Source organism: Pseudophryne corroboree, chromosome 6 (assembly GCF_028390025.1).
Source record: "Pseudophryne corroboree isolate aPseCor3 chromosome 6, aPseCor3.hap2, whole genome shotgun sequence".
Taxonomy (NCBI): Eukaryota; Metazoa; Chordata; class Amphibia; order Anura; family Myobatrachidae; genus Pseudophryne; species Pseudophryne corroboree.
The window spans coordinates 415,839,568-415,862,748 of NC_086449.1; the positions used below are offsets into that span (position 1 = coordinate 415,839,568).

General features: G+C 40.6%; 1 protein-coding gene across 6 annotated transcripts in view; it reads left to right on the plus strand.

The window, feature by feature from the left end:
- The window catches only part of CACNA2D1 (calcium voltage-gated channel auxiliary subunit alpha2delta 1), a 1,227,493-nt gene that overhangs the window by 63,637 nt on the left and 1,140,675 nt on the right, over positions 1 to 23,181 (plus strand). The window contains exon 1 of one of the 6 annotated variants that reach the window (XM_063926944.1): positions 18,929 to 19,162. The exons of the other annotated variants lie outside the window; for them this stretch is intronic. Coding sequence (XP_063783014.1) covers positions 19,122 to 19,162 — 41 coding nt within the window. The 5' untranslated portion in view covers positions 18,929 to 19,121. Of the gene's footprint in view, positions 1 to 18,928; positions 19,163 to 23,181 lie in introns of those variants that run through there. 6 annotated transcript variants of the gene reach the window in all.

The following is a 23,181-nucleotide window of genomic DNA, read 5'->3' on the forward strand; positions in this document are numbered from 1 at the left end:
ATCGGGCAGTTCTTCGAACTTGCCTTGGTTATCTACCTAAGGTGGTATCATCTTTTCATCTTAACCAATAGATTGTGGTTCCAGCCTTTATCTCTTCTTGTTTGTCCTCCCAAAGAGGGGTCTTTGGATGTGGTACGGGCTCTCCGTATTTAGAGAGGACTGCCTCCATCAGGAGGTCAGATACCCTTTTTGTACTTTTTGTTTTTCACAAACGTGGCTGGCCTGCGACCAAATGGATTAGAATGGTGATTGCACATGCTTATGCGCAGACTGGTTTACTGGCTCCTGCTGCTATCAAGGCCCATTCTAGTCGGTCTATTGGACCTTCTTGGGTGACTCGCCGTGGTGCATCCGCTGAACAATTGTGCAAGACGGCTACGTGGTCCTCAGTGAACACGTTCATCAGGTTCAATGCCTTTGATACTTCCGCCGCCCAGGATGCTTCCTTTGGACGCCGGGTTCTTGTGCCCACTACAGTGCGTCCCTTCCCATGAGGAATTGCTTTAGGACATCCCCAATGTTATTCCTTGTGGAATACCAGTGTACCCCGCTGCAGTAAAGGATATTTATGGTAGACTTACCATAGTTAAATCTTTTTCTGCGAGGTACACTGGATTCCACTGGGCGGCCACCCTGACGCACTTAGCTTCTTTGGGTTTGTATGGCATTAGCTGCTAGTAAAAAGAACCTAGGCGCTGAATTGTAGAATACCAATGAATTATCAGTTCAACATATATGCGTAAATATTTCTTACTATCTCCGCTACTCCCCTTCGCTGTTGTAAACAAACCTCTGCAGGTTTGTCTAATAAAAGCAGGAAAGGAGGGTAATAACAACTGCGCCTGGGATTAGCAGAGTATGGAACAATGTATGTGTATAAGTCCTCCCTATTGTGCCGCTTCAAACCACTGCTATATACACAGACTCCGGTGAGATCCTGTGGAGGTCTCCTGTACTACAGCCAGCGCTGCCTGGCACCAGATGAGAACACGGCCGGCCGGCCCTCAGCACTTACAGCGGTCCATCTCTGGAAGTGAATCAGCAGCCGTCCACGAGGTGAGCATAGCCTTGCCCTGGTTCTCCCTCGCAAATAAGATCAGGTAACCAGCAATGTGGGACGCCACACTTACCTGGTCTGGTAATAGCTTCCTTCCAGCAGCAGATCTGCATGAGCAAAGCTGTTCTCCACCTGTTCATTGAGCTGAACTGTGATATATGCTATTGGACTCTATAAAGGGACTCTCAAATATAAAGTATATCATCAAGTTTTCATTGAAGCACATTGTGACTGGCTTATAATTCAGCTACCTCAGTTTTCACTTAAACCAGTGAATCAAACGGATGTTTCGTTATATACGGTCTATTGTAACAGACAACACATCACTTGTTACATTGTTGCCTTTGCAATTGATACAATTATTATGTGATTATTGTCTCATGTGATTTCAGTTTTTTATTGTGCACAGTAATTTTTAATCTATATTGTGAATATATATAAAAATATTTTTTATGCATTTAATCATTGGAATATTGTTTTTTTGACACACGGTGGTTTTTATATTTATACACATACATTGTTGTATACTCTGCTAATCCCGGTGCAGTTGTTATTACCCTCATTAGCCGCTAGTCTCTTCTCCTGTTGTGAGAATGTGGTTCTATGTGACTAACATCTACCGTCTCTTTTGCCTGCTACTGCATTGGACTGGTTAACAAAACTGAGCCCCAGTGCCTGGAGGCAGGGTTATAGAGGAGGCGGTGCAATGCATCCTGGGAACAGTCAAAGCTTTAGCCTGTTGGTGCCTCGGATCAAGATCCAACTCTACACCCCAATGTTATTCCCTGTGGAATCCAGTGTAACTCGCAGAAAGAGATTTAACCATGGTAAGTTTACCATAAATCTCTTTTTTTGTCTTCCCACCTCCACTTCTGTCAGTTATTTTAGTTAATTGATTTATGGTTATATCAGTCAGTTATTACACTTCATTAAAGTTTTCATTGAAATCCACCCATTTTAACCAGATGAGCCTATTCTCTGCCTTCCACTGGATGGATCTGGATTTCACAGAGTGATAACATTGAGCCCAAGTAGACATACTAAAGGGTTGAGGTCCTGGTCGAACGTTCTTGTTGGTGTATGGCAGACAGAATTGTGACACAGGCAGCCTGTTCTGGGCCTTCCACTGGATAGACTTGGATGGAAAGTCAAAGTTCTGCCCAGCGTGCATTAGCAGAAGGTCCGACCGGGACCCTAACCCCTCTAAAACCTGGCAAGGATCCAACTGGACCACCTCATGTTGGTTTCATCCCAGTCGGTGCAGGGGTGTCCGAATGCCGGGCAGATGAACAAACAAACAAATAAACAGACCAATGAATTTTATATATGTGTCCCAAGCACATATTTGTACTTCTGTACATAGCGTAAAACTGTGTGATGTAAAATATCAACATTTCTCAACTCCTACTACATTTGTTCAATAATGTTAGCCATACTATAATAAAGGATTACAGCTGAAGATTTTGTTAAATTGATGTAATGGAAAATGGTGAAAATGTATTTGGGGAAACAAGTCATCGCTCATCTGCCACTGCAATTTTTTATTATGTTGTTTTTGAATAGCTCCAAAAATGTTGTTCTATCCCCATGATAAGCTGCAATAGAAAGTCTTCTGGGGCTGATTCATGAGTGGAGCTCTATGTGTGAAAGAACCTTGAGCATTGCCAGGCAAATGCAGTACTTTGGAAGCCTGCAGCAGCCCTGATCGGCCTGATAGGCTTTCTCCTTGGCACTCTCTGATGATGCATACAGGGAGTAAGCTCTGATTTTTCTGTTGCTGTTTCCGCTAAGAAACACAGACACCCTGATTATATTGTAAGGATTTATTACTATATTCTGTAATTCTAAGAATGGGCTTTTGTGACAATAAAGCATGCATAATATATATTTGTTGTTATAGTTTTTCTGGTTTATACTAAGCGGATTTATTCAACTATACTGTATGTGTTTTGTTGATTTGCAAATGGGAGATGTATCAAGAATGTGAGTAAGCTTTTAAAGTACATTAATTCACTGACTATATTTGTGGCAAGTAATGTACGTTTAATAGAAACATGATTAGAACTCTGCCTTTAGAGGTTACTTATATTTGTGGGTTTATTGGGACCAAAAGACAGGTATTTTTCGTGACTGAACTTTATTCATTCTTTATTGCAAATTTACCAAAATATCACGCAGTTTAATATCCACAATAAATACCACATTTCCACAATAGAAAGTCTAATGATTGACCCCAACCAATTCCTGTGTACTTGCTTCAACAAGCTCACTTGCATGTAAGCTTACCAGAAATATTTAGTAGCAATCTATAGCTGTTGAGATCACAAATGCAGAATAGCGTTTTAAACCCCCCCAAAATAGTCTAACTGGTACAAATGGCTGAGTACCCAGCATGGGAAAATGGTAGCTTTGTTTCAACACCATTGTACTCCAGATAGCACGTTATAAATCTAAGCTGTATAACTAGCTGAACTGTGAAAGCATCATTTTGGGTGGTGTCTGTGTAAATGCATTATTCATTACTCACTTCATTGTTCTTTTACATAAAGAGAATCATGTGACATGGCTATAGATTAACATCAAGAAGAAATAGAAAATAAATAAATATATATATATATATATATACTGTATATATATATATATACTGTAAATAAATAAATATATATATATATATATAAAACACAGATCTGAGGGCGCTACTTACAATACCTAATTAACATATAAACAGTTTCAAAAATCAGTTTTGATATTTATTTATATACATACAATATAACAACATCATGATATCCATGAAATATAATTCCAAGTATTATCTGATTAGAAATCCATTAATGATACAGTCCTTTATCAGCATGTGGCATAGGTGGACTCAATGCTTGAAAGATTCCTTCTTTGTCAGCATGTAGCATTGATGGAAACAATGCTTGAATAAAACCCAGCGCGTTTCGTCTCTACTGGGACTTCCTCAGGGGTATTATTTCTAAATGATAAACAATGGACAATGATTCTAAACCAGTACTACCAGCTTCTCAATAAGGATTATAATAATGTAACTATACAGACTAAATGCTGAATAATTTAAGAGTCCTGAAGAGGCATGTGCATCACTGTATGTATCGATATGTATGAATATAAAACCTAAAAACAATATATAAAAAAGTTTTTTCTTAAAAAAATCTCTAAAAAGAAGTCTCTAGAGGTGAAAAAAGGAGTTTGAGGATGAACAGGGAAGGAAGGTAACACAATAATACATACCAAGTTACTTTGATAGGTAACTTAATGGCGTGATTCCATGTTTACATGGAATCCAACAGATAACAGTTCAGAATATGGTCAGTTAAGTGACCTGTATTGAGAAGAGAATTAGGGTTTAATCAGTAAAAAGCCAAAAGGGTGGTTTTGGAACTTAAACAATGGTTTAAGCAAAAAAAAAAAAAAGGAGGGGCAGTGAACCAAATAGGAATAAAGAAATCTGCTCCCCCAACACAGAGGTATTGTTTCTGCAGGCAAAAGGAATAGGAAGCATATCCACAGCAACAGAAGATAATTCAGATCAAAACCAAATAAAAATAGGCAGAGAGAAGAACATAGCTAGGAACAGAAAAAGCACAAACAAAACTCTAAAAGCTATGTGTGCAAATGCTAGGAGCTTAGGAAATAAAATCCCAGAACTAACTGCAATAATGACAAGGGATGATCTAGACATTGTGGCAGTTACAGAGTCATGGTACAATGAAAATCATGACTGGGACATAGCTATACCGGGATATACTTTATTTAGGAAGGACAGAATTGGAAAAATCGGAGGAGGGGTAGCAATGTATGTAAAAAATGCCATAAATACTACATTAATACAAAGTATTGAAGAAAAAACTGAGGCCCTTTGGGTGACCATAAAAACAGGGGAAAAGTTGATTATTCGTATTGGCGTGATATACAGGCCACCAGGTCAGGAAGAGGAACTTGACAAGAACCTATTGCAGGACATAACTAAAATGGCATTAAAAGGAGAGGTAATAATCATGGGAGACTTTAATCTTCCTGATGTAAACTGGGAGGTGTCTGTTGCTAGTTCCACTAGAAGTAGGAACATTTTAAATTCCCTTCAGGGAGCATCCCTCCACCAATTGGTGAGGGAGCCCACTCGGAAAGACGCAATATTAGACTTAATACTTACAAATGGAGACAGATTATCGGACGTAAAAGTGGGTGAAAACCTGGGATCCAGTGGTCATCAAGCAGTATGGTTCAGCATTAAGACAGAGACTGACTCGTCCCATACAAAAACAAAGGTGTTGGATTTTAGGAAGGCTGATTTTGTAGGGATGGGAAAATGTGTAAGCAATTCTTTGGCAGAGTGGAGGAACTTGGAAACAGTGCAGGAGAGGTGGGAAACATTCAAATGTGCAATATTGAAGGCAACAGACCTTTGTATCAAAACTGTTAGGAAAAACACAAGGAAAAGGAAGCCAGTGTGGTTTGCAAAAGAAGTAGCAAATATTGTGAGAGCAAAAAAGATGGCTTTTAGGAAATATAAGCAGACACAAAATAATGAAGACAAAAAGATATATCTTGTTAGACAGAAGGAGACAAAGAAGGTAATCAGATGTGCAAAGGCACAAGCTGAGGAGAAAATGGCCCAGTCAGTGGGTAAAGGAGGCAAAACTTTTTTTAGGTATATAAGCGAAAAGAGAAAAACAAAAGGCGGAATTATAAAACTAAAGACGGACACTGGGAGTCTTGTTGAAGGAGACAATTTAATAGCAGATCATCTTAATGATTATTTTTGCTCAGTATTTACTACTGAAAGAGAGGGGAAGGGGCCACAGTTAAGTTGCAGGGATATTCAGGAAAATGAAACAAGTACATTTACAGAGGAGAAGGTCCTAACAGAACTCTCAAAGCTGAAAGTGGACAAATCTATGGGGCCAGATGGGATACATCCAAGGATATTAAAAGAACTTAAAGAGGTGCTGGTAGCACCATTGACAGAATTATTCAACCAGTCATTAGCTACAGGAGAAATTCCAGGGGACTGGAAAAGAGCAAACGTAGTCCCACTGCACAAAAGTGGAAGCAAGGAAGAGGCAAACAACTACAGACCAGTGAGTCTTACATCAGTAGTAGGGAAATTGATGGAAACACTCTTAAAAGAAAGAGTTGTAGATTATCTCAAATCTGGCAAATTACTGGATCACAAACAGCATGGATTCACTGGGGGGAGATCATGTCAAACAAATCTTATTGACTTTTTTGATTGTGTGACTAAAGTGATGGATAAAGGTGGAGCCATGGATATAGCTTATCTAGACTTTAGTAAGGCTTTTGACACAGTTCCACATCGCAGATTGCTAAATAAACTTGAAAGTTTGGGATTGGATATTAGGATTATTGAATGGATAAGATCTTGGTTGAAGGATAGAAAACAGAGAGTTGTGGTAAATGGAGTGCATTCACAGGAGGGAAATGTTACCAGTGGAGTACCCCAGGGATCTGTACTTGGACCAGTGCTTTTTAATATCTTTATTGGTGACATTGCAAATGGCATTAAAGGGAAAGTATGCCTTTTTGCAGATGACACAAAGGTATGCAACAGGGTAGACACACCAGGTGGGGTAAAACAAATGATTGAGGATCTAGGTAGACTAGAGGAATGGTCAAGAGTCTGGCAATTACAGTTTAATGCCAAAAAATGCAAAATCATGCACTTGGGTCTCAAAAATCCTAAAGCTAAATACAGTATTAATGGCACTGTACTGGAAACTACTGAGGAGGAAAGGGATCTAGGAGTCACTATTTCAGATGACTTAAAAGCAGGTAAGCAATGTAACAAAGCAATGAGGAAGGCTAGTCAGATGCTTGGCTGCATTGGGAGGGGAATCAGCAGCAGAAAGAAAGAAGTAATAATGCCACTGTATAGGTCATTGGTACGGCCTCATCTAGAATACTGTATTCAGTTCTGGAGGCCATATCTTCAAAAGGATATTAATACATTAGAAACTGTACAAAGGAGGGCAACTAAAATGGTGCATGGCCTACATCACAAAACATACCCAGAAAGACTAAGAAATCTCAATATGTATAGTTTGGAGCAGAGAAGGGAAAGGGGGGACATGATAGAAACTTTCAAATATATCAAGGGTTTTAACAAAGTCCAGGAGGGAAACATTCTCCAAATGAAGAGAAGCAATAGGACACGAGGACATGCACTGAGACTGGAGGGGGGGAGGTTCAGGGGAAATTTGCGGAAAAATTATTTCACAGAAAGGGTAGTGGACAAGTGGAATAGCCTCCCATCAGAGGTGGTAGAGGCTAAGACAGTAGAGCAATTTAAACATGCATGGGATAGACATAAGGATATCCTTACAAAGAAATAAGGATCAAATAAGGTTAGTGTTAAAAAATAATATAAAAAAAATAAAAAAAATAAGGGGCAGACTAGATGGGCCAAGTGGTTCTTATCTGCCGACAAATTCTATGTTTCTATGTTTCTATGTAGGACAATACATACCGATCTTAGGTAAAAGGAAAGTTTAACCCTGACTCTATAGAAGGGTAGTAACCAACTTCATATGGCCGCACCACAGCTAATAAACCTCAAAAGTTGATTTGGACGTAATTAGTACCTTACATTATACTCAATTAAATCTTATTCCTAGTATATAACTCATGATTGGTATATGGGTATAAATAATGAGAGGTTCTCTCTCCAAATCTATTATAATATTAATTGTAGTTCATATTTGGACATCAGATAAAAAATATATCGATAGTTCCTAAAATGCCAGTATAAGCCGGATTTGTTTTACCTAGGTATAAATGCATAGAAAACCATACAAATGTGAACAGACACTTTAAAAATAAAAATATATAAATATAAATAATCCCAGTGTCCATATATGAAAGCAGGATAGCATCAGTGATACTTACAAATGGGAGCAAAGTGATCCTCTCAGAGTCCTAGGTAATACTGAGAGAGGTGTCCTAGACCAGCTACTTATACTCTTAACCACATGACATCACTTTTGCAAAGGAAAACAAAGGAACTTATTCAGAGATGCATACGCAGCCAGATCTGCGTCCATCACCTCACATGCTGTTGGCCGCCCAGCACAGGGCAAGGCCGCCCAGCATGTGTGATTGGCCGCCTTTCAAATGGCATTTAGTGACCCATTTGAAACATGGCATTATTGTAATTAGGGAAGCCAATCCCACCTAATTTTTTTCATTCCCGGGATTAAAAAAGTCTCAGTCCCAGCATTCCTGGGATTGAGGCTTCAGCAGTCAGATCACAGCAGTTTTGCAGAGTACACAGCAGGCAGGGCCAGCCCTGGGCACAGGCACTCACTGGTACTGAGCAGCACAGGTACTGAGTGCCTCCCACCTTGACCTCCTCCAGCCTCTCAAGTCTTTCAAGTAACAGCGCCAGTCCCAAAGTCAGGTTGCAGACACCGTTCGGACAGTGACAGTGTGTCACTCACTCTCACCGAGCGGCTGCGGCAGGTATCCTCACTTAGCAAGCAGGCTGCCCACAGCTCACACCACACACAGTGCTGGTGGGACTGGCTGTTTAAAATGCAGGCTGGCATTGGACTGCGCAGTGTGACCTCTGTGACATCATGTGCAGCCACACAGCCATGCCATAGAAGTTCAGGGGGCAGGCAGCGTCTGTGCCGAATACTGGTGCTAAGCGCTGCCCGGGCTGAAAACAGATGTACGCATACGCACCAATCCCGAGATTTAAATCCCGGCATTGTTCTTTCAAAATCCTGGGATCCCGTCGATCCTGATCCCAGGATTGGCCTCCTTAATTGTAGCTGTACATATTTATTTAAACCCATTGCAGGACTTTGATGTGATACTGTACATTTTGTTTACTCCACTGTGAGTAATAGCATTTCTGCATTATTATTCTAATTTAGTAATCAAAGCGTAATCTGTCTTCATGCATTTATACACACAGGGTGGGCTTGATACACAAACTTTGTGACTTAAAATTAATGCAATAATCCTATGAAAAAAAGAGACAGTTTTAATATTATTATTATTATTATTATTATTATTATTATTATTATTATTTTATTTGTTTTTGTAAAAAATGGGAACAAACACGTAAAAAAAATACAAATATAATGTATTCAGCTGCACATACAACCAGAGGGCAAGCACATGAAACATAAGAAATAGCCCAATCAATAAGTAAGAAATGCTTATGGCTACCTTTCAGTTTGCAAGAAGATGATTAAAAGGTGTTTGTTATTTTAGTTTTTAAGGGTATGTTTATTGATGATCAACAAAGTTTCACAGTATAGGTAATACAGAGAACACAAAGCTATATAGAAGGATAAGTCAAACAAATCTCCGATATTGCATTTTCTAGTATATGGAATATTCGGGAATCATGAAGGGTCGTGTAGCAGACCACAGGGATGAAAGAAGGGAAAGAATAGTAGAAGGTAGGAGTAGCTCCATAACAGGGCTCAAAAGTGTCTTGTGTCGGCCCACCCCTGAACGCCGCGCATGACTTCATTATGTTGCACAGAGGGGGAGGGGCTGGTAGCCCCCGTAAGTACATTGCTGACCAAAGCATCCTGAAGATGCTTCAATCGGCCGTACAGGCTGCAGGGCGCCTGTCTGGAGCAACTAAAGGATGTTACGTTGGCACTGCAGCAGTGATCCTAGCTGTAGGGTACCATTCCTGCTAGAAACAAGGACAGTTCTCTGTGGCGGCGCTGCTTGCACACACCTATTTATGGCTCTGTTGGGGGATTGGGGGATTTGCCAGCTAGACCAAGATGTATGAGCTTTTAGCATAAATCACTCTGAGAGGCTATAAGAAGAATGTTGCTTTGCTTCCTCTGAGTGCTCTATCTATCTATCTATCTATCTATCTATCTATCTATCTATCTATCTATCTATCTATCTATCTATCTATCTATCCAACAATATGTGTCCCTTGTGTTTTACTTAGCTTAATTACCTGATTAATTCAGATATTTGTTATTGCTATGTTATATTACCTGTGATATTTTCAGTCAACACATGTTCTTGTTCTTGTTCTCGACCAGCCCCCCCCCCCCCCTTCCCTCCCCTTCATAGATTTTCTTTGTTACCTCTTCCTTTTTACCATTAGATTACAAGCTTTTATGAACAGAGTCCGCTTATGCACTTTGGAGTGCTATCTCTTTCTCTCTCTCTCTCTCTCTCTCTCTCTCTCTCTCTCTCTCTCTCTCTCTCTACCTATCTATCTACCTATCTATCTAGCCTTCCTTCCTTCCAATTTATAGTATAATCCAATAGGGTGCTCAGATATACTGTGGAAAGGCCTTATTTCATGTCGACCATTTTACCACATCAACCTTTTTCACATGGTGACCTTTTGATGTCGGCCTGGTGACTGTCAACCTTTTCAAATGAGAAAAAGAGCACTGCTCATAACCAAAAAATGTCACAATGAAGAACTTCTCAATGCAACCATCTTAATGAAATCGAAAACAGACATTATTGGTTGCATGAATCCTGTTTTCAGCCATATCACAATAAAGATGTGCACCTATTTCAATAGTTTCTAAGCAGGTGGTGTCCATGCATCACCACGTGAAAGCTTAATATCCACAGGGACTCATTTTTCATACATTGAATTGTACTACATTCATTTCATTTATTCATTTCAGAGTCATGTTCAATGTATCAAAGGTTTAAATAACTTAAAAGAGACTACAGGGTAGTCCTGGTGCTTCCAATCCTGTTTATGCCTGACATTTTAAAGGACAATACTTTTACTAGCAAAACACAGCTAAAGTACTGATCTTTTAAATTTTGGTAATAAACACTATGAGAAGTAGCAAATAAACCACTATACAGTACATCTCAGTATAGCTCTGCTAAACCAATCAGAAGTACATGAGCTATGCACATGTGAGTTTCACATACATGTTATTCTCTTGGTAAGAAGCCAATAATTGAATAGAATAGCTGCTTGCCATTTTCATATAGAGGTTCTGTACATCAGTTATGCACTTTTATAAGCAAAAATGTTCACACAGTCAACGTGTTTGTGAACACGGGTATATGCATGTAAGGCGAACATTTAACCCTTGGATACTATTTTCCATGTGCATATTGGGAGAACCCATTGTACCAACTTTTGAACTATGTGCCAGTTTATGATTACGAACTTTGCATCTGGATTATAGCTTTAAATTGCATAGAGCTTGGCTAGACAGTGGGCTGATTATGGTGAGCTATAGCCATTCACAAGGTATCATTGTTTGCACCTGGCACAGTATACATGTAGTGGTGGTTTTGTGTGACTGAGGGGCAGATGTATTGAGCCAGGAGAAGTGATAATGCAGTGATAAATGCATGGTGATATGGCATCAGCCAATCAGCTCCGATATGTAAATGAACTGATTGGCTGGTGCGTTATCACCTTCCACTTATCACTGCTTTATAACTGCTTTATCACTTCTCCAGGCTTAATACATCTGCCCCCAAATAAGCAAAGAAAAATTGACTGAGTAAACTTGGAGACATACCCTCATTTTGGGGGAGATGTACTAAGCCTGAAAAGTGATAAATATCACTGTGATAAAGCACCAGCCAATAGGCTCCTAACTGCCATGTCACAGGCTGTGTTTGAAAAATGACAGTTAGGAGCCGATTGGCTGGTGCTTTATCACAGTGATATTTATCACTTTTCAAGCTTAGTACATCTGGCCCAGAGTCAGGTGCCTCAGAAGCATTTGTCAACAGGCTTTATTATCATTATCATTGAGTTGCTCAAAGTGCACATAAAGTACTTGGTATACAATAAGCACTCAGGAAAGCAAAACTTTTTAGAACTTGGTCTTATGAGCTTTCTGACAGAACTACAACACATTCCAGATGCACCATTATCACAGTTATGTACACATAGTACCGGGAACTTATCCTGGAACCTATGTGTTTTCAGGTGAAAATAGAACACTTTTCTGCTGAAAAAAGGGGATTCATTGGATGGGGCGGAAAAAAATTGATGATAATATAAAAGAAAATGCAACCCCCCCCCCCCCCCCCTCCCATTTTTTGTGACTGAAATTTTTTTGGGTCCAGTTGGATTCCCCCCCCCCCCCATAGTGGTTTTCAGTGGTGTGAGCAAATTATGACCAAACACTCATTTGAATTAGCAGAAATCTGACAGAACACACAACGCACTAGGGGGGTAATTCTGAGTTGATCGCAGCAGGAATTTTTGTTAGCAGTTGGGCAAAACCATGTGCACTGCAGGGGAGGCATATATAACATTTGCAGAGAGAGTTAGATTTGGGTGGGTTATTTTGTTTCTGTGCAGGGTAAATACTGGCTGCTTTATTTTTACACTGCAATTTAGATTGCAGATTGAACACACCACACCCAAATCTAACTCTCTCTCTGCACATGTTATATCTTCCTCCCCTGCAGTGCACATGCAGTGGCGCACCCAGGGGGGGTTTCCGAGCACCCAGAAACCCCCTCGACTTTAAAAAAAAATAAATAAATTTTTTTTAGTTTTTTTTTTTTAGCTGCATGAGTATTATTAATGGCTGTCTAGAGTCCTCTGCAGCCTGCTGTCTTCCTGGTGTCACTTGTAAGTGCAATAAAAGTTTACTTTATTTTAATTATAATACATATATATCCATGTGCATACATATATACACATGTATATACATACTTACATACATATATACACACACACATATGATATATATATACATGTGTGTGTGTGTGTGTGTGTGTGTGTATATATATATGTGTGTACTGTATGTGTGTGTACATATATATATGTATGTATGTACGCATGTTTAATATGCTATGTATATGTGTATATGTATGTGTGTGTGTGTGTGTGTGTGTGTGTATATGTATGTATATATATATATATATATATATATATATATGTGTGTAGATATATGCCCAGTTCTGGAAACCCCCTCCATGCAAATCCTGCGTTTGCCACTGACATGGGCCCTCATTCCGAGTTGTTCGCTCGCAAGCTGCTTTTAGCAGCATTGCACACGCTAAGCCGCCGCCTACTGGGAGTGAATCTTAGCTTAGCAAAATTGCGAATGAAAGATTCTCAAAATTGCGAATAGAAATTTATTTGCAGTTTTTGAGTAGCTCGACACTCTGCCACTGCGATCAGTTCAGTCAGTTTCGTTCCTGGTTTGACGTCACAAACACACCCAGCGTTCGCCCAGACACTCCCCCGTTTCTCCAGCCACTCCCGCGTTTTTCCCAGAAACGGTAGCGTTTTTTCGCACACACCCATAAAACGGCCAGTTTCCGCCCAGAAACACCCACTTCCTGTCAATCACATTACGATCACCAGAACGAAGAAAAAACCGTGAGTAAAATTCCTAACTGCATAGCAAATTTACTTGGCGCAGTCGCACTGCGGACATTGCGCATGCGCACTAAGCGGAAAATCGCTGCAATGCGAAAAAAATTACAGAGCGAACAACTCGGAATGAGGGCCCATATGCACTGCAGGTACGGCAGATATAACATGTGCGGAGAGAGTTAGATTTGGGTGGGTTATAGTGTTTCTGTGCAGGGTAAATACTGGCTGCTTTATTTTTACACTGCAATTTAGATTTCAGTTTGAAAACACCACACCCATATCTAACTCTCTGCACATGTTATATCTGCCCCCCCCTGCTTGCACATTCCGAGTTGATCACTCGCTAGCTACTTTTAGCAGCCGTGGAAACGCACAGTCGCCGCCCACGGGGGAGTGCATTTTCGCTTTGCAAGTGTGCGAACGCCTGTGCAGCTGAGTGGTACAAACACATTTTGTGCAGAACAAGACCAGCCCTGTAGTTACTTATTCTGTGCGATGATTGCAGCGACGAAGGTCCCGGAATTGACGTCAGATACCCGCCCTGCAAATGCCTGGACACGCTTGCGTTTTCCCAAACACTCCCAGAAAACGGTCAGTTGACACCCATAAACGCCCTCTTCCTGTCAATCTGATTGCGATAGGCTGTGCGAATGGAGTCTTTGCTAGATCCAGTGCACAGCAGTAATGCTCTTTGTGCCCGTACGACGCACGTGCGCATTGCCGCGCATCCGCATGCACAGTTTTGCCATTTTGTACCTGATCGCTGCGAAAAATCGGCAGCGATCGATCAACTCAGAATGACCCCCATGGTTTTGCCCAACTGCTAACAAATTTTCTCTGAATTAGGCCCAATGTACTGTTGTTCACAAAATGGGTTATTACATGCAGAAAACATTGTTTGATTTTTTTGCATGCACATTTATTGTACGTAGGCAAAACAAACAAGATTTTCCTGCTAGATAACCCACATAGCATTAGAGTTCAGAGGCTAAATGAATCTGTCACAGGTTCAAGAAAATGATGCATTTTATAGATATGTTCACAACTTCCTGAGGCAAGACAGTTTGAAAGTGCTGTCCCATTCTCACAACAGTTGCCATGTTTGTCTACTGCACACTGCAATTCAATGTTTATTTCAGGGAAGGGAGAAGATTGAGTCAGCCTAGTGTTCCTGAAGTTCTAGGCTCCCAGTGGACATGTTATACCTCCAGATGGTGTCCAGTGTGGCCTTACCATGCACCTTATTTGCGTGGTTGTGGTATACTCTACTTGTCCTGATTTGCACTGCCTGCAGTGCCTGGACATGTTCCCAATATTTACCTTAGGGTGCATCTAATACTGGATATTTGCATCATAGTGAAATGCAGCATGTTTAAAGTCTTGCCATAGTTTAATCTGAGAACTGCAGTTCTTGCAGCATTAGCAGAATACCGAATTTGTATTGCTGCTGGAGACTCCATGGCTCTTGAGGCTGCAGTTTGTATTTCACTGGCTGACTGGTGGGTTTGTCTTGCAGCTGGGGACTCCATGGCCCTGGATATAGCAATTTGAGCAGCCTTGATTGACTGACGTGTTTGTCTTGCAGCTGGTGACTCCATGTCCCTTGAGACTGCATGTCTAGCAGCATCAGCTGACAGGCGTGCTTGTCTTGCAGCTGGGGACTCCATGGCCCTGGATGCTGCATGTTTAGCAGCATAAGCAGATTGGCGAGCTAGCCTTGCATTAAGTGATTCTCTCTGTCGAGTGGCTACTGTTATGTCTTGTTGAGCTGGCAAGCGTGCTTATACTTCCTCTGAAGTCTTCTCACATCTTGTCACTATTTTACTTCTAGCAGATGAGGAGCTGCAACCCAGACTTGAATGTTATTTTGGTGGCATGGATTTTTTTGAAACTTAGTCTGTGTTGTGCTGTAACAGTGCCACATTTTTAAAGGCTGAGATGTGAAAAGAAGTAAACTTCGTTTAAATGTGGTATACTGAAGGGGAAAGCATTGAAAAGGAACACAGAAGACATTGCCCCTGGATTTAAATTCAAATTACAGATGTGTCCTCATACGCCATGCACTGAGAGATGCCTGGCACGAGTCTGCTGGCAGTTTCAGTACAACTCTGCTAACATGCATCTTATTTGCTTTGCTGTGTCAATAAGACACACAAGCAGACTCTGCTGATTAAAATGAAATGCAGCATGCCTGTATTATGTGTGCGACTGCAGCTGTATCTGCATACGAAATCCCAATGTAGGATTTTTTATGCAAATACAGCCTTATTTCAAAGTGGGATGCAGGGGTGCCATATAGAACTCCCATATAGAACCTCCAGTGACCACTGTTACTATTTTTCATAGGATTGCTGTACTCCTACTCTCTCATTTTCCGTCCTTTCCAGTGGATGACATGAAATAGCAGAAGTGGGTGAGATGATTTAGTATTCCTCTATATACTTTAAATATCAATATTTATTACTCCCATTTAGGCCCAAATGTATTAAGCTTTAGCAAGAGATAAAGTGGAGATGGATAAATCGTGAAAAATGGCCAGCCAATCAGCTTCCTAACTGCTATGTCACAGGATTTCTTTGAAAAATGACAGTTAGGAGCTGGTTGGCTGGTCATTTATCCGGACAGCCTGGATATCATACTGAGGTAAATGTATGAAGCAGTGATAAGAGTGGAGAAGTGAGCCAGTGGAGAAGTTGCCCATGGCAACCAATCAGCATTGACGTAACTTATATCATTTGCATACTATAAAATTATACAGAGCAGATGATTGGTTGCCATGGGCAACTTCTCCACTGGCTCACTTCTCCACTCTCATCACTGCTTCATACATATACCCCTGAATCCCTGTCCACAGTTGTCTGACATCACGCAATTTATCCGGACAGCCTGAATATCAAGTTAAAATAAAGTACTAAATTGCGCTAAAAATGGGATTTATGAGCAGCTCAGTTAAAGGTACTCATATAATGTAAAAATAAAAAGAGCGCTTGATATATGTGAATATGTGTATGCGCAAAACCTGTGAAAGAAAAAGATTAATAAAAATGTTTTCAGCCCTTTTTGGACTAATTAAGGATTGGGTTGCAGTTCAGCCAAAAAGATGAGGATACCTATCTAACCCTACCTAAATACTCGTCAGTCCGTTAGTTGTTAGTAAACGAGTATATTGAGGAGTATCTTACCCCTGTAATCCTTGCTTTGAACAGCGGCTCCGGCACCCGTAGCACACGGTGCTCACTCTCCACTGCTTCTGTTATGTATACGGCTGACGGCTGACCACTTCTGATTAGCGGCTTGATGGCTGGCGCTGGCGGCTGTAATAAGCGGCTAGCAGGCGGCTTGTTCCCCGTCCGTGTCACAGTCTGATTTCCCAAATTCAGTGCACAGTATGGGCTCCTTAATATGAAATCCAACGCGTTTCAGGCATAAGCCCTTCATCTAGGATAACTGATGGACGTCCTCAATCCTTTATGAAGTGTAAAATGCCTTATCCTGATATATGAGAAGATAAACGCTCGTGTGCGACAAATGTAAATGTATCAACTCTGTATACTTATGAACATTTGTGTCGGGTTTATATGTTGTTTTAATACATTTTTAGGTTAGTATTTGTTATCTGATGTAATTTATCCGGAGAGTACTGTAAGGGTCCGTTTTTAGGTAGGGCGTTGATATAACTCCCCTGGCGCCATCTCCTCTATTTCGTTTCATATTTTCACACATTTAGTTCCTCCTAACAGGGAACTTAGAGGATACAGGCAGCCATATAATTAATTAATTTTAGTGTTTTATTTGAAATAGCGCAGTGGGAGAGTAATTCTTGTCTCATATATATATATATATATATTCATATGTGTTATAGTCTGCTTTGTGATATCACATTCTAGTGAAAAATTATATTAAAACCTGCACCCCATAATCATTAGAGTTTTTCTTTTTGTGAATTTGCCGGGTTGAAACACTTTATAATACTGTCACTCAGTGATGCTTTGGATCACATATATTTTCACCTTGACAATTCAGATCATGGTGGGAGGAGTACACAATTAGCTGTTATATTGTGTGAATACTTACACTCCTTTCAATTTATGTATTAAGGGGGTCATTCAGACCCCACTGCTGATGCGGGCCGCAGCACAGTTTGCAGATAGAGTCAAACTGCACATGCGCAGTGGCTGCATCGCGGCTGCGCAGCTACACACATTGTGGTCGCATCCCCGATGGATGCGACCGCGATGTGATTCACAGAGGCGGGCATTTGTGGGGCGGCAACGCGGCGTAGGGGGTGGGGCGGTTTGAATGGGGCCGGGACCATTTTCGGTGCGGCTGCGTGAAGTCACACACAGCCACTCCGAATAAAAATATGGCAGCTGACCGCCTGGCTGCGCTGCCATGGGTCAACCTTGGTCCCGATTGGTCCGCAATCTAATTGCGGACGCATCGGGAGGCGACCTCACACATGCAGCGCTGCTCCCAGCATGTGGGGAGATGGACGCAGATCTGGCTGCGTATGCAGTGATCTGCGTCCATCTCTGAATGAGGTCCAAAGTATATATTACACTTAAGATTGCAATCAGGGTTTACAGAAATAGATGTTTTAAGAAATACTAGTCAATATTCATAAAGACTTGTTAATACAATATTTTACAGAATTATTTCTTAAATACATTGAAGTACAAACATAGCCAAAAACCTAATCCTGGTCAATCTACACCAGCGTGCCAAGGGCCTAATTCAGACCTGATCGCACTTCTGCAAATTTCCGGTCAGCTGCAAATCTGTTCACAACTCACTCGCCATCAAATGATTTTTCCAGTCTGTGCAGTCTATGCGTAGCCCAGGACTTACTCCTACAGTGCGATACGAACAGTATGGCTGATCGGGCCGGAGCTGACGTCACATCCCTCCCTAAAAACGCTTGCAAATGCCTGCGTTTTCCTAACACTCCCAGAAAACAGCCAGTTACCACCCCCAAATACCTGCTTCCTGCCAGTCAGCCTGCGTTCGCCTAGCGATCAAAAATATGCAGGATTTGGCCTCGCGCCTGCGCATTACGATCCGTATGCATGCACAGTCGTTTGATAATCGGCCGCTGTGAGATTTCGCACAACAGCGATGTGGTCTGAACTAGGCCCCAAGTTTGGTGGAGCTTGGTACAAAACTCTGGCGGTGTGTGAAGGACAAACAAACACACACACACACACACACACACACACTTTTATTGCTTATTATATAGATATATGCTTATTATATACTTGTTTTAAAATGTGTAAAGGAAGGTAATAGTTTCTGAATAATTAATGTCTAGTAAAGGAATTATGTTTTAATTGATACATATGTAATACTCCTGATAATTGAGGTATTATGGCTGCCCCCCAACATTGTGCTTTTCTGCACATGCACAAGCAGAGAGGGGCCCTGTGATAAGTCAGCTGGAAGTTTGGGGACAGCTGGTAGAAGAGAAGTGACAGTTGGTGAGCGACAGTTGGTCTGAGGAAAGTGTGAGGAAATAAACTGATGTGACGGCCATCTTGTGAGGTTGAGACATCAGGGCTAAGGGATGGAGTCTTCGGAAAACCTTTACAGAGTGACAGAGACTTTCTGCAAAGCCACTGGGGTGTTAGCGGAGACCAGAGTTGAGAAAATAGAAATAAACAAGGTTCAGAGATCAGGACTTCCACACATCTTCACTGTCGTTCCTACATGTGGAGGAAAAGCCTGACCCTGAGGAGCAGATCTTTTGGGTGAGAACATTTCAGATTTAAAACGCACTGTCTGCTAATTACACACCAAGGTTCGGAGTAATGATACCCGAGTTCGGTGGCAGTGTGGGATGCCGGCCGAACTGAGACGTTTTTTTAAAGGGGCAATCACTTACAAGGAAAAAACATGACTTATAAGTGACTGCCCCTTTAAAAAAATTGTCCGCGTTCGGCCGGCATCCCGTATGGCCACAGAACTCGGGTGTCATTACATCCTGCCATATATGCTGACAAACTTGGAGTAAATTGTATTGCTGTGACTGACTAGTGAGACTCTTAACTTCTTAGGAAAAAATGATCTACTGATAGAAATGCTTGTGCAATGAAGGTGCACGGTATTGCTATGCATAGGCCGCATCATGCATCAACCAGATGCAACATTAGATTAAGAAACTAAGCCATAACCCCATTACCTTGCAAGATCCCTATTTACTATTTGTTGTTGTTGTTGTTGTTGTTGTTGTATATTGCACTCTAGTGTTACATAATAACTTTCCTGTCAAAGTTAGTGTGTGTTTTGGAGATTGAAAGACATTGCATTTGTTTTAATACTTTAGGTTGCATAAGTTAATTGTCTTTTGGGATGTATGTAATATCTTTATCCTTGGATGATTAAGCTGCACTGGGTTTACAGACATGCCATACTGGTTGCAGAATACATACTACAATTCTTTTATAAGCCACCCAAATCATCTACAGTATTTGTGTCTGTTCTGGCCACTGTCCTTACCTCGCTGGACTGTGATAGAGCAAGAGAGTATCTCAGATGAGGAGCTGACCACAGTACACGGTCGAGGCACATTGACAATATTATGACCACCAGCCAGAGTATCCGAAGTGTGCAGCACGGACAGCAGCTAGACCGGCTGAACTGTCAATTTAGACACACGTTTGGTTGCTCCCAGGTTCATTTTGACGGTGAGCTGCTCCACAGTAGCGTGTCGGTCAGCCCTCACGGATCTTCGTAGTTGACGTTCACCTCTCACCTCAATGGCACAAGGTGCTCTTAAGTTTCCACGTCGGTTATTCGCAATGGTTCCATTTCTCCAGTCACAATACACCTTCACCACAGCAGCATGCAAACAGTTCACAGACTGCGCTGTTTCAGAAATATTGCCACCCTTGGCCCGAAAGACGATTATCATCTATTTTTGCAACTTGGATAAATCGTCCCTTTTTCTCATGGCAGCAATGAGTGATATGTGTGCAGACGGCCTATAACACACCTTTTATACCCACCAAGCCAGCGCACGACACGTGACATACTTCATGGGCTGCGCGCTGCCGACGACAAGTGTAGGAGGTGGTCATAATAATGTGACTCAACCATGTAATTCCAAGTTGAACGCACCACACCCACTCACACTCACTCACTCACTCACTCACCACCCCGGGGTACCACATGTACATGGGAATGTGCATGTTCAGTTAACAGCTTGTGAGTTATAGATTTATTGATTATATAACTAATTACATTATTAATTAAATGCAGTACTATATTTCTGCTGAACACCAATCTGTTTAATTTATAGAAGTAAAAAAGAAAGATTGGGAAAGGTATTGTGCACATTTGTTTTCATACAAATCATCATTTATTTTCTCTGATTCTGTTTTCCTCTTCTCTTTTTATATTTAAGGACAAAGAAATGTATTTGTAGCATGAATGTCAGTTTTGCCACTGTGTTGTAGGTTCGCTTGCAACATACAAACTGCAAAATGCACATTCTGCAGGTTACAGCCATTAACGCAAAAACCTCTAGTTGGACACAAAAATCTCAAATAGCAAAAAACATTATGAAAGCTATTCCCATTCAAACTTGCTGAAGCATCATTGGCCAATCTCTTGTGCTTGAGTCTAGTGTATTTCTTTAGCCAAAGTGTCACTTAGATTATGCTGATTGGGATTTTTGTGGCTTACCATATAAGAGTAGTTGTGTAAACATTATTTTGGCATAAATAATGAAAATTTTGAGTACAACACTACTTCATGTACCTATGGTGTAACTACCATAGGCGGTGTAACTACCATAGGCGCACGCAGTGCAGCTGTTATGTAGCCCACATCCGAGGGGTGGGCCACCTATCCTGTCAACGCCACATGTGTATAAATGGGTTTTTCATAATGGGTGTACCACCCATTATGAAAAACCCATTTATACACATGTGGACCCTAAGAAAATGTTGCTGTGGGGCCCACAAATGTCTACTTAAGCCCATGATTGACATGTAAACTGAATCAGATTATAGAGCATTGAATAGCCATACATTTTCACTTTAAACTATACGTAGTTAAAAAATGTGATAATATGTAGTGTTCACTCTTGGGCAGTCGATCTACAACTGTGTGCCGTGGCACCTTGGGGGTACCTTAGGGCACTTGCAGGGGTGCCTTGGTTGGTGTTCCAAGACCAATTCAAATTATTTATGGTCAATATAATAGGTAAAACCACTGCTGGTAATTGTCAACTTACAGAAGCAAATATTTTCCCTCATCACACAATTGAACCTAAGGATGACTTGTAAACACAATTTACTTAATTTAATCATTATTTCTAAATTTCTAAATAAGAAACATTTGGCCTAGAAGTGCCGTGAAAAAATTCTGATAATCTACGTTATTCAAAAAAGTTTGGGAACCACTGCTCTAAGGGTTATATTTACTAAGGTGTGGGTTTATAGAAGTGGAGATGTTTCCCATAGTAACCAATCAGACTCTACTTATCATTTATCTAACACCTTCTAGAAGATAATAGCTAGAATCTTATTGATTGGTTGGTATGGGCAACATCTCCTCTTCTTTAAACTGGCACCTTAGCAAATATACCCCTTGGTGCAGGATGCTGATCAGTGAGGGAAGCATATTTTAATTTGAAAGGGCAAAATGTTATATGTGATGTACTGCTATGGCTACAGTAGCTGTAGTGATATATCACGCTTAAACTTTTGACCTTCAATATTAAAATATGCTCCCCTCACTGATCAGCATCTTGCACCTAGAGTGAACACTAATATGCAATAATACAGGTTGAGTATCCCTTATCCAAAATGCTTGGGACCAGAGGAATTTTGGATATCGGATTTTTCCGTATTTTGGAATAATTGCATACCATAATGAGATATTATGGTGATGGGACCTAAGTCTAAGCACAGAATGCATTTATGATTCATATACACCTTATACACACAGGCTGAAGGTCATTTTATCCAATATTTTTTATAACTTTGTGCATTAAACAAAGTGTGTGTACATTCACACAATTAATTTATGTTTCATATACACCTTATGCACACAGCCTGAAGGTCATTTAATACAATATTTTTAATAACTTTGAGTATTAAATAAAGTTTGTGTACATTGAGCCATCAAAAAACAAAGGTTTCACTATCTCAGTCTCACTCAAAAAAGTCCGTATTTCGGAATATTCCGTATTTCGGAATATTTGGATATGGGATACTCAACCTGTATCATATTTTACGCCATAAACATGTACAAGACACATAATATCGGAATTCACACTAATTACTAATTTGCTCTTCACAACCATGATCACTGTAATTATTGTAATTTGAGATTTTATTTTGTTTACATAATTATAGTCCTGACACGTATGAAGTGCCTGAATGACCCTCGATGAGCAAAAGCACCTCATATAATTGTCACATGGTCAGCTGTAAATATTGTACAGTTTTTATGTTTGTGCTATATCTCTTGGGGTGTACAATAGAGGTATAAGCCTGAAGTAGTGTGTGAGAACTGTGAGATATACTGTATACAGTCAGCATAATTTTGTAAATCTCTGTAATGTTTGTGGTGAGTTGGTAAAAAATAGAGCTTATTTAATACAGCAGTGCTATATGCACACACATGCAAACTACCATAAGCTTATTTCTGTTTGTAAACTGCTCGGTTAGGGATCAGTGAGTCCCTTAGGAATTAGATTTTTTCTTAAACACAGTTTACTGGAAGCAGCACAACTTAATGTCTGCAAAGCTACAGTCGC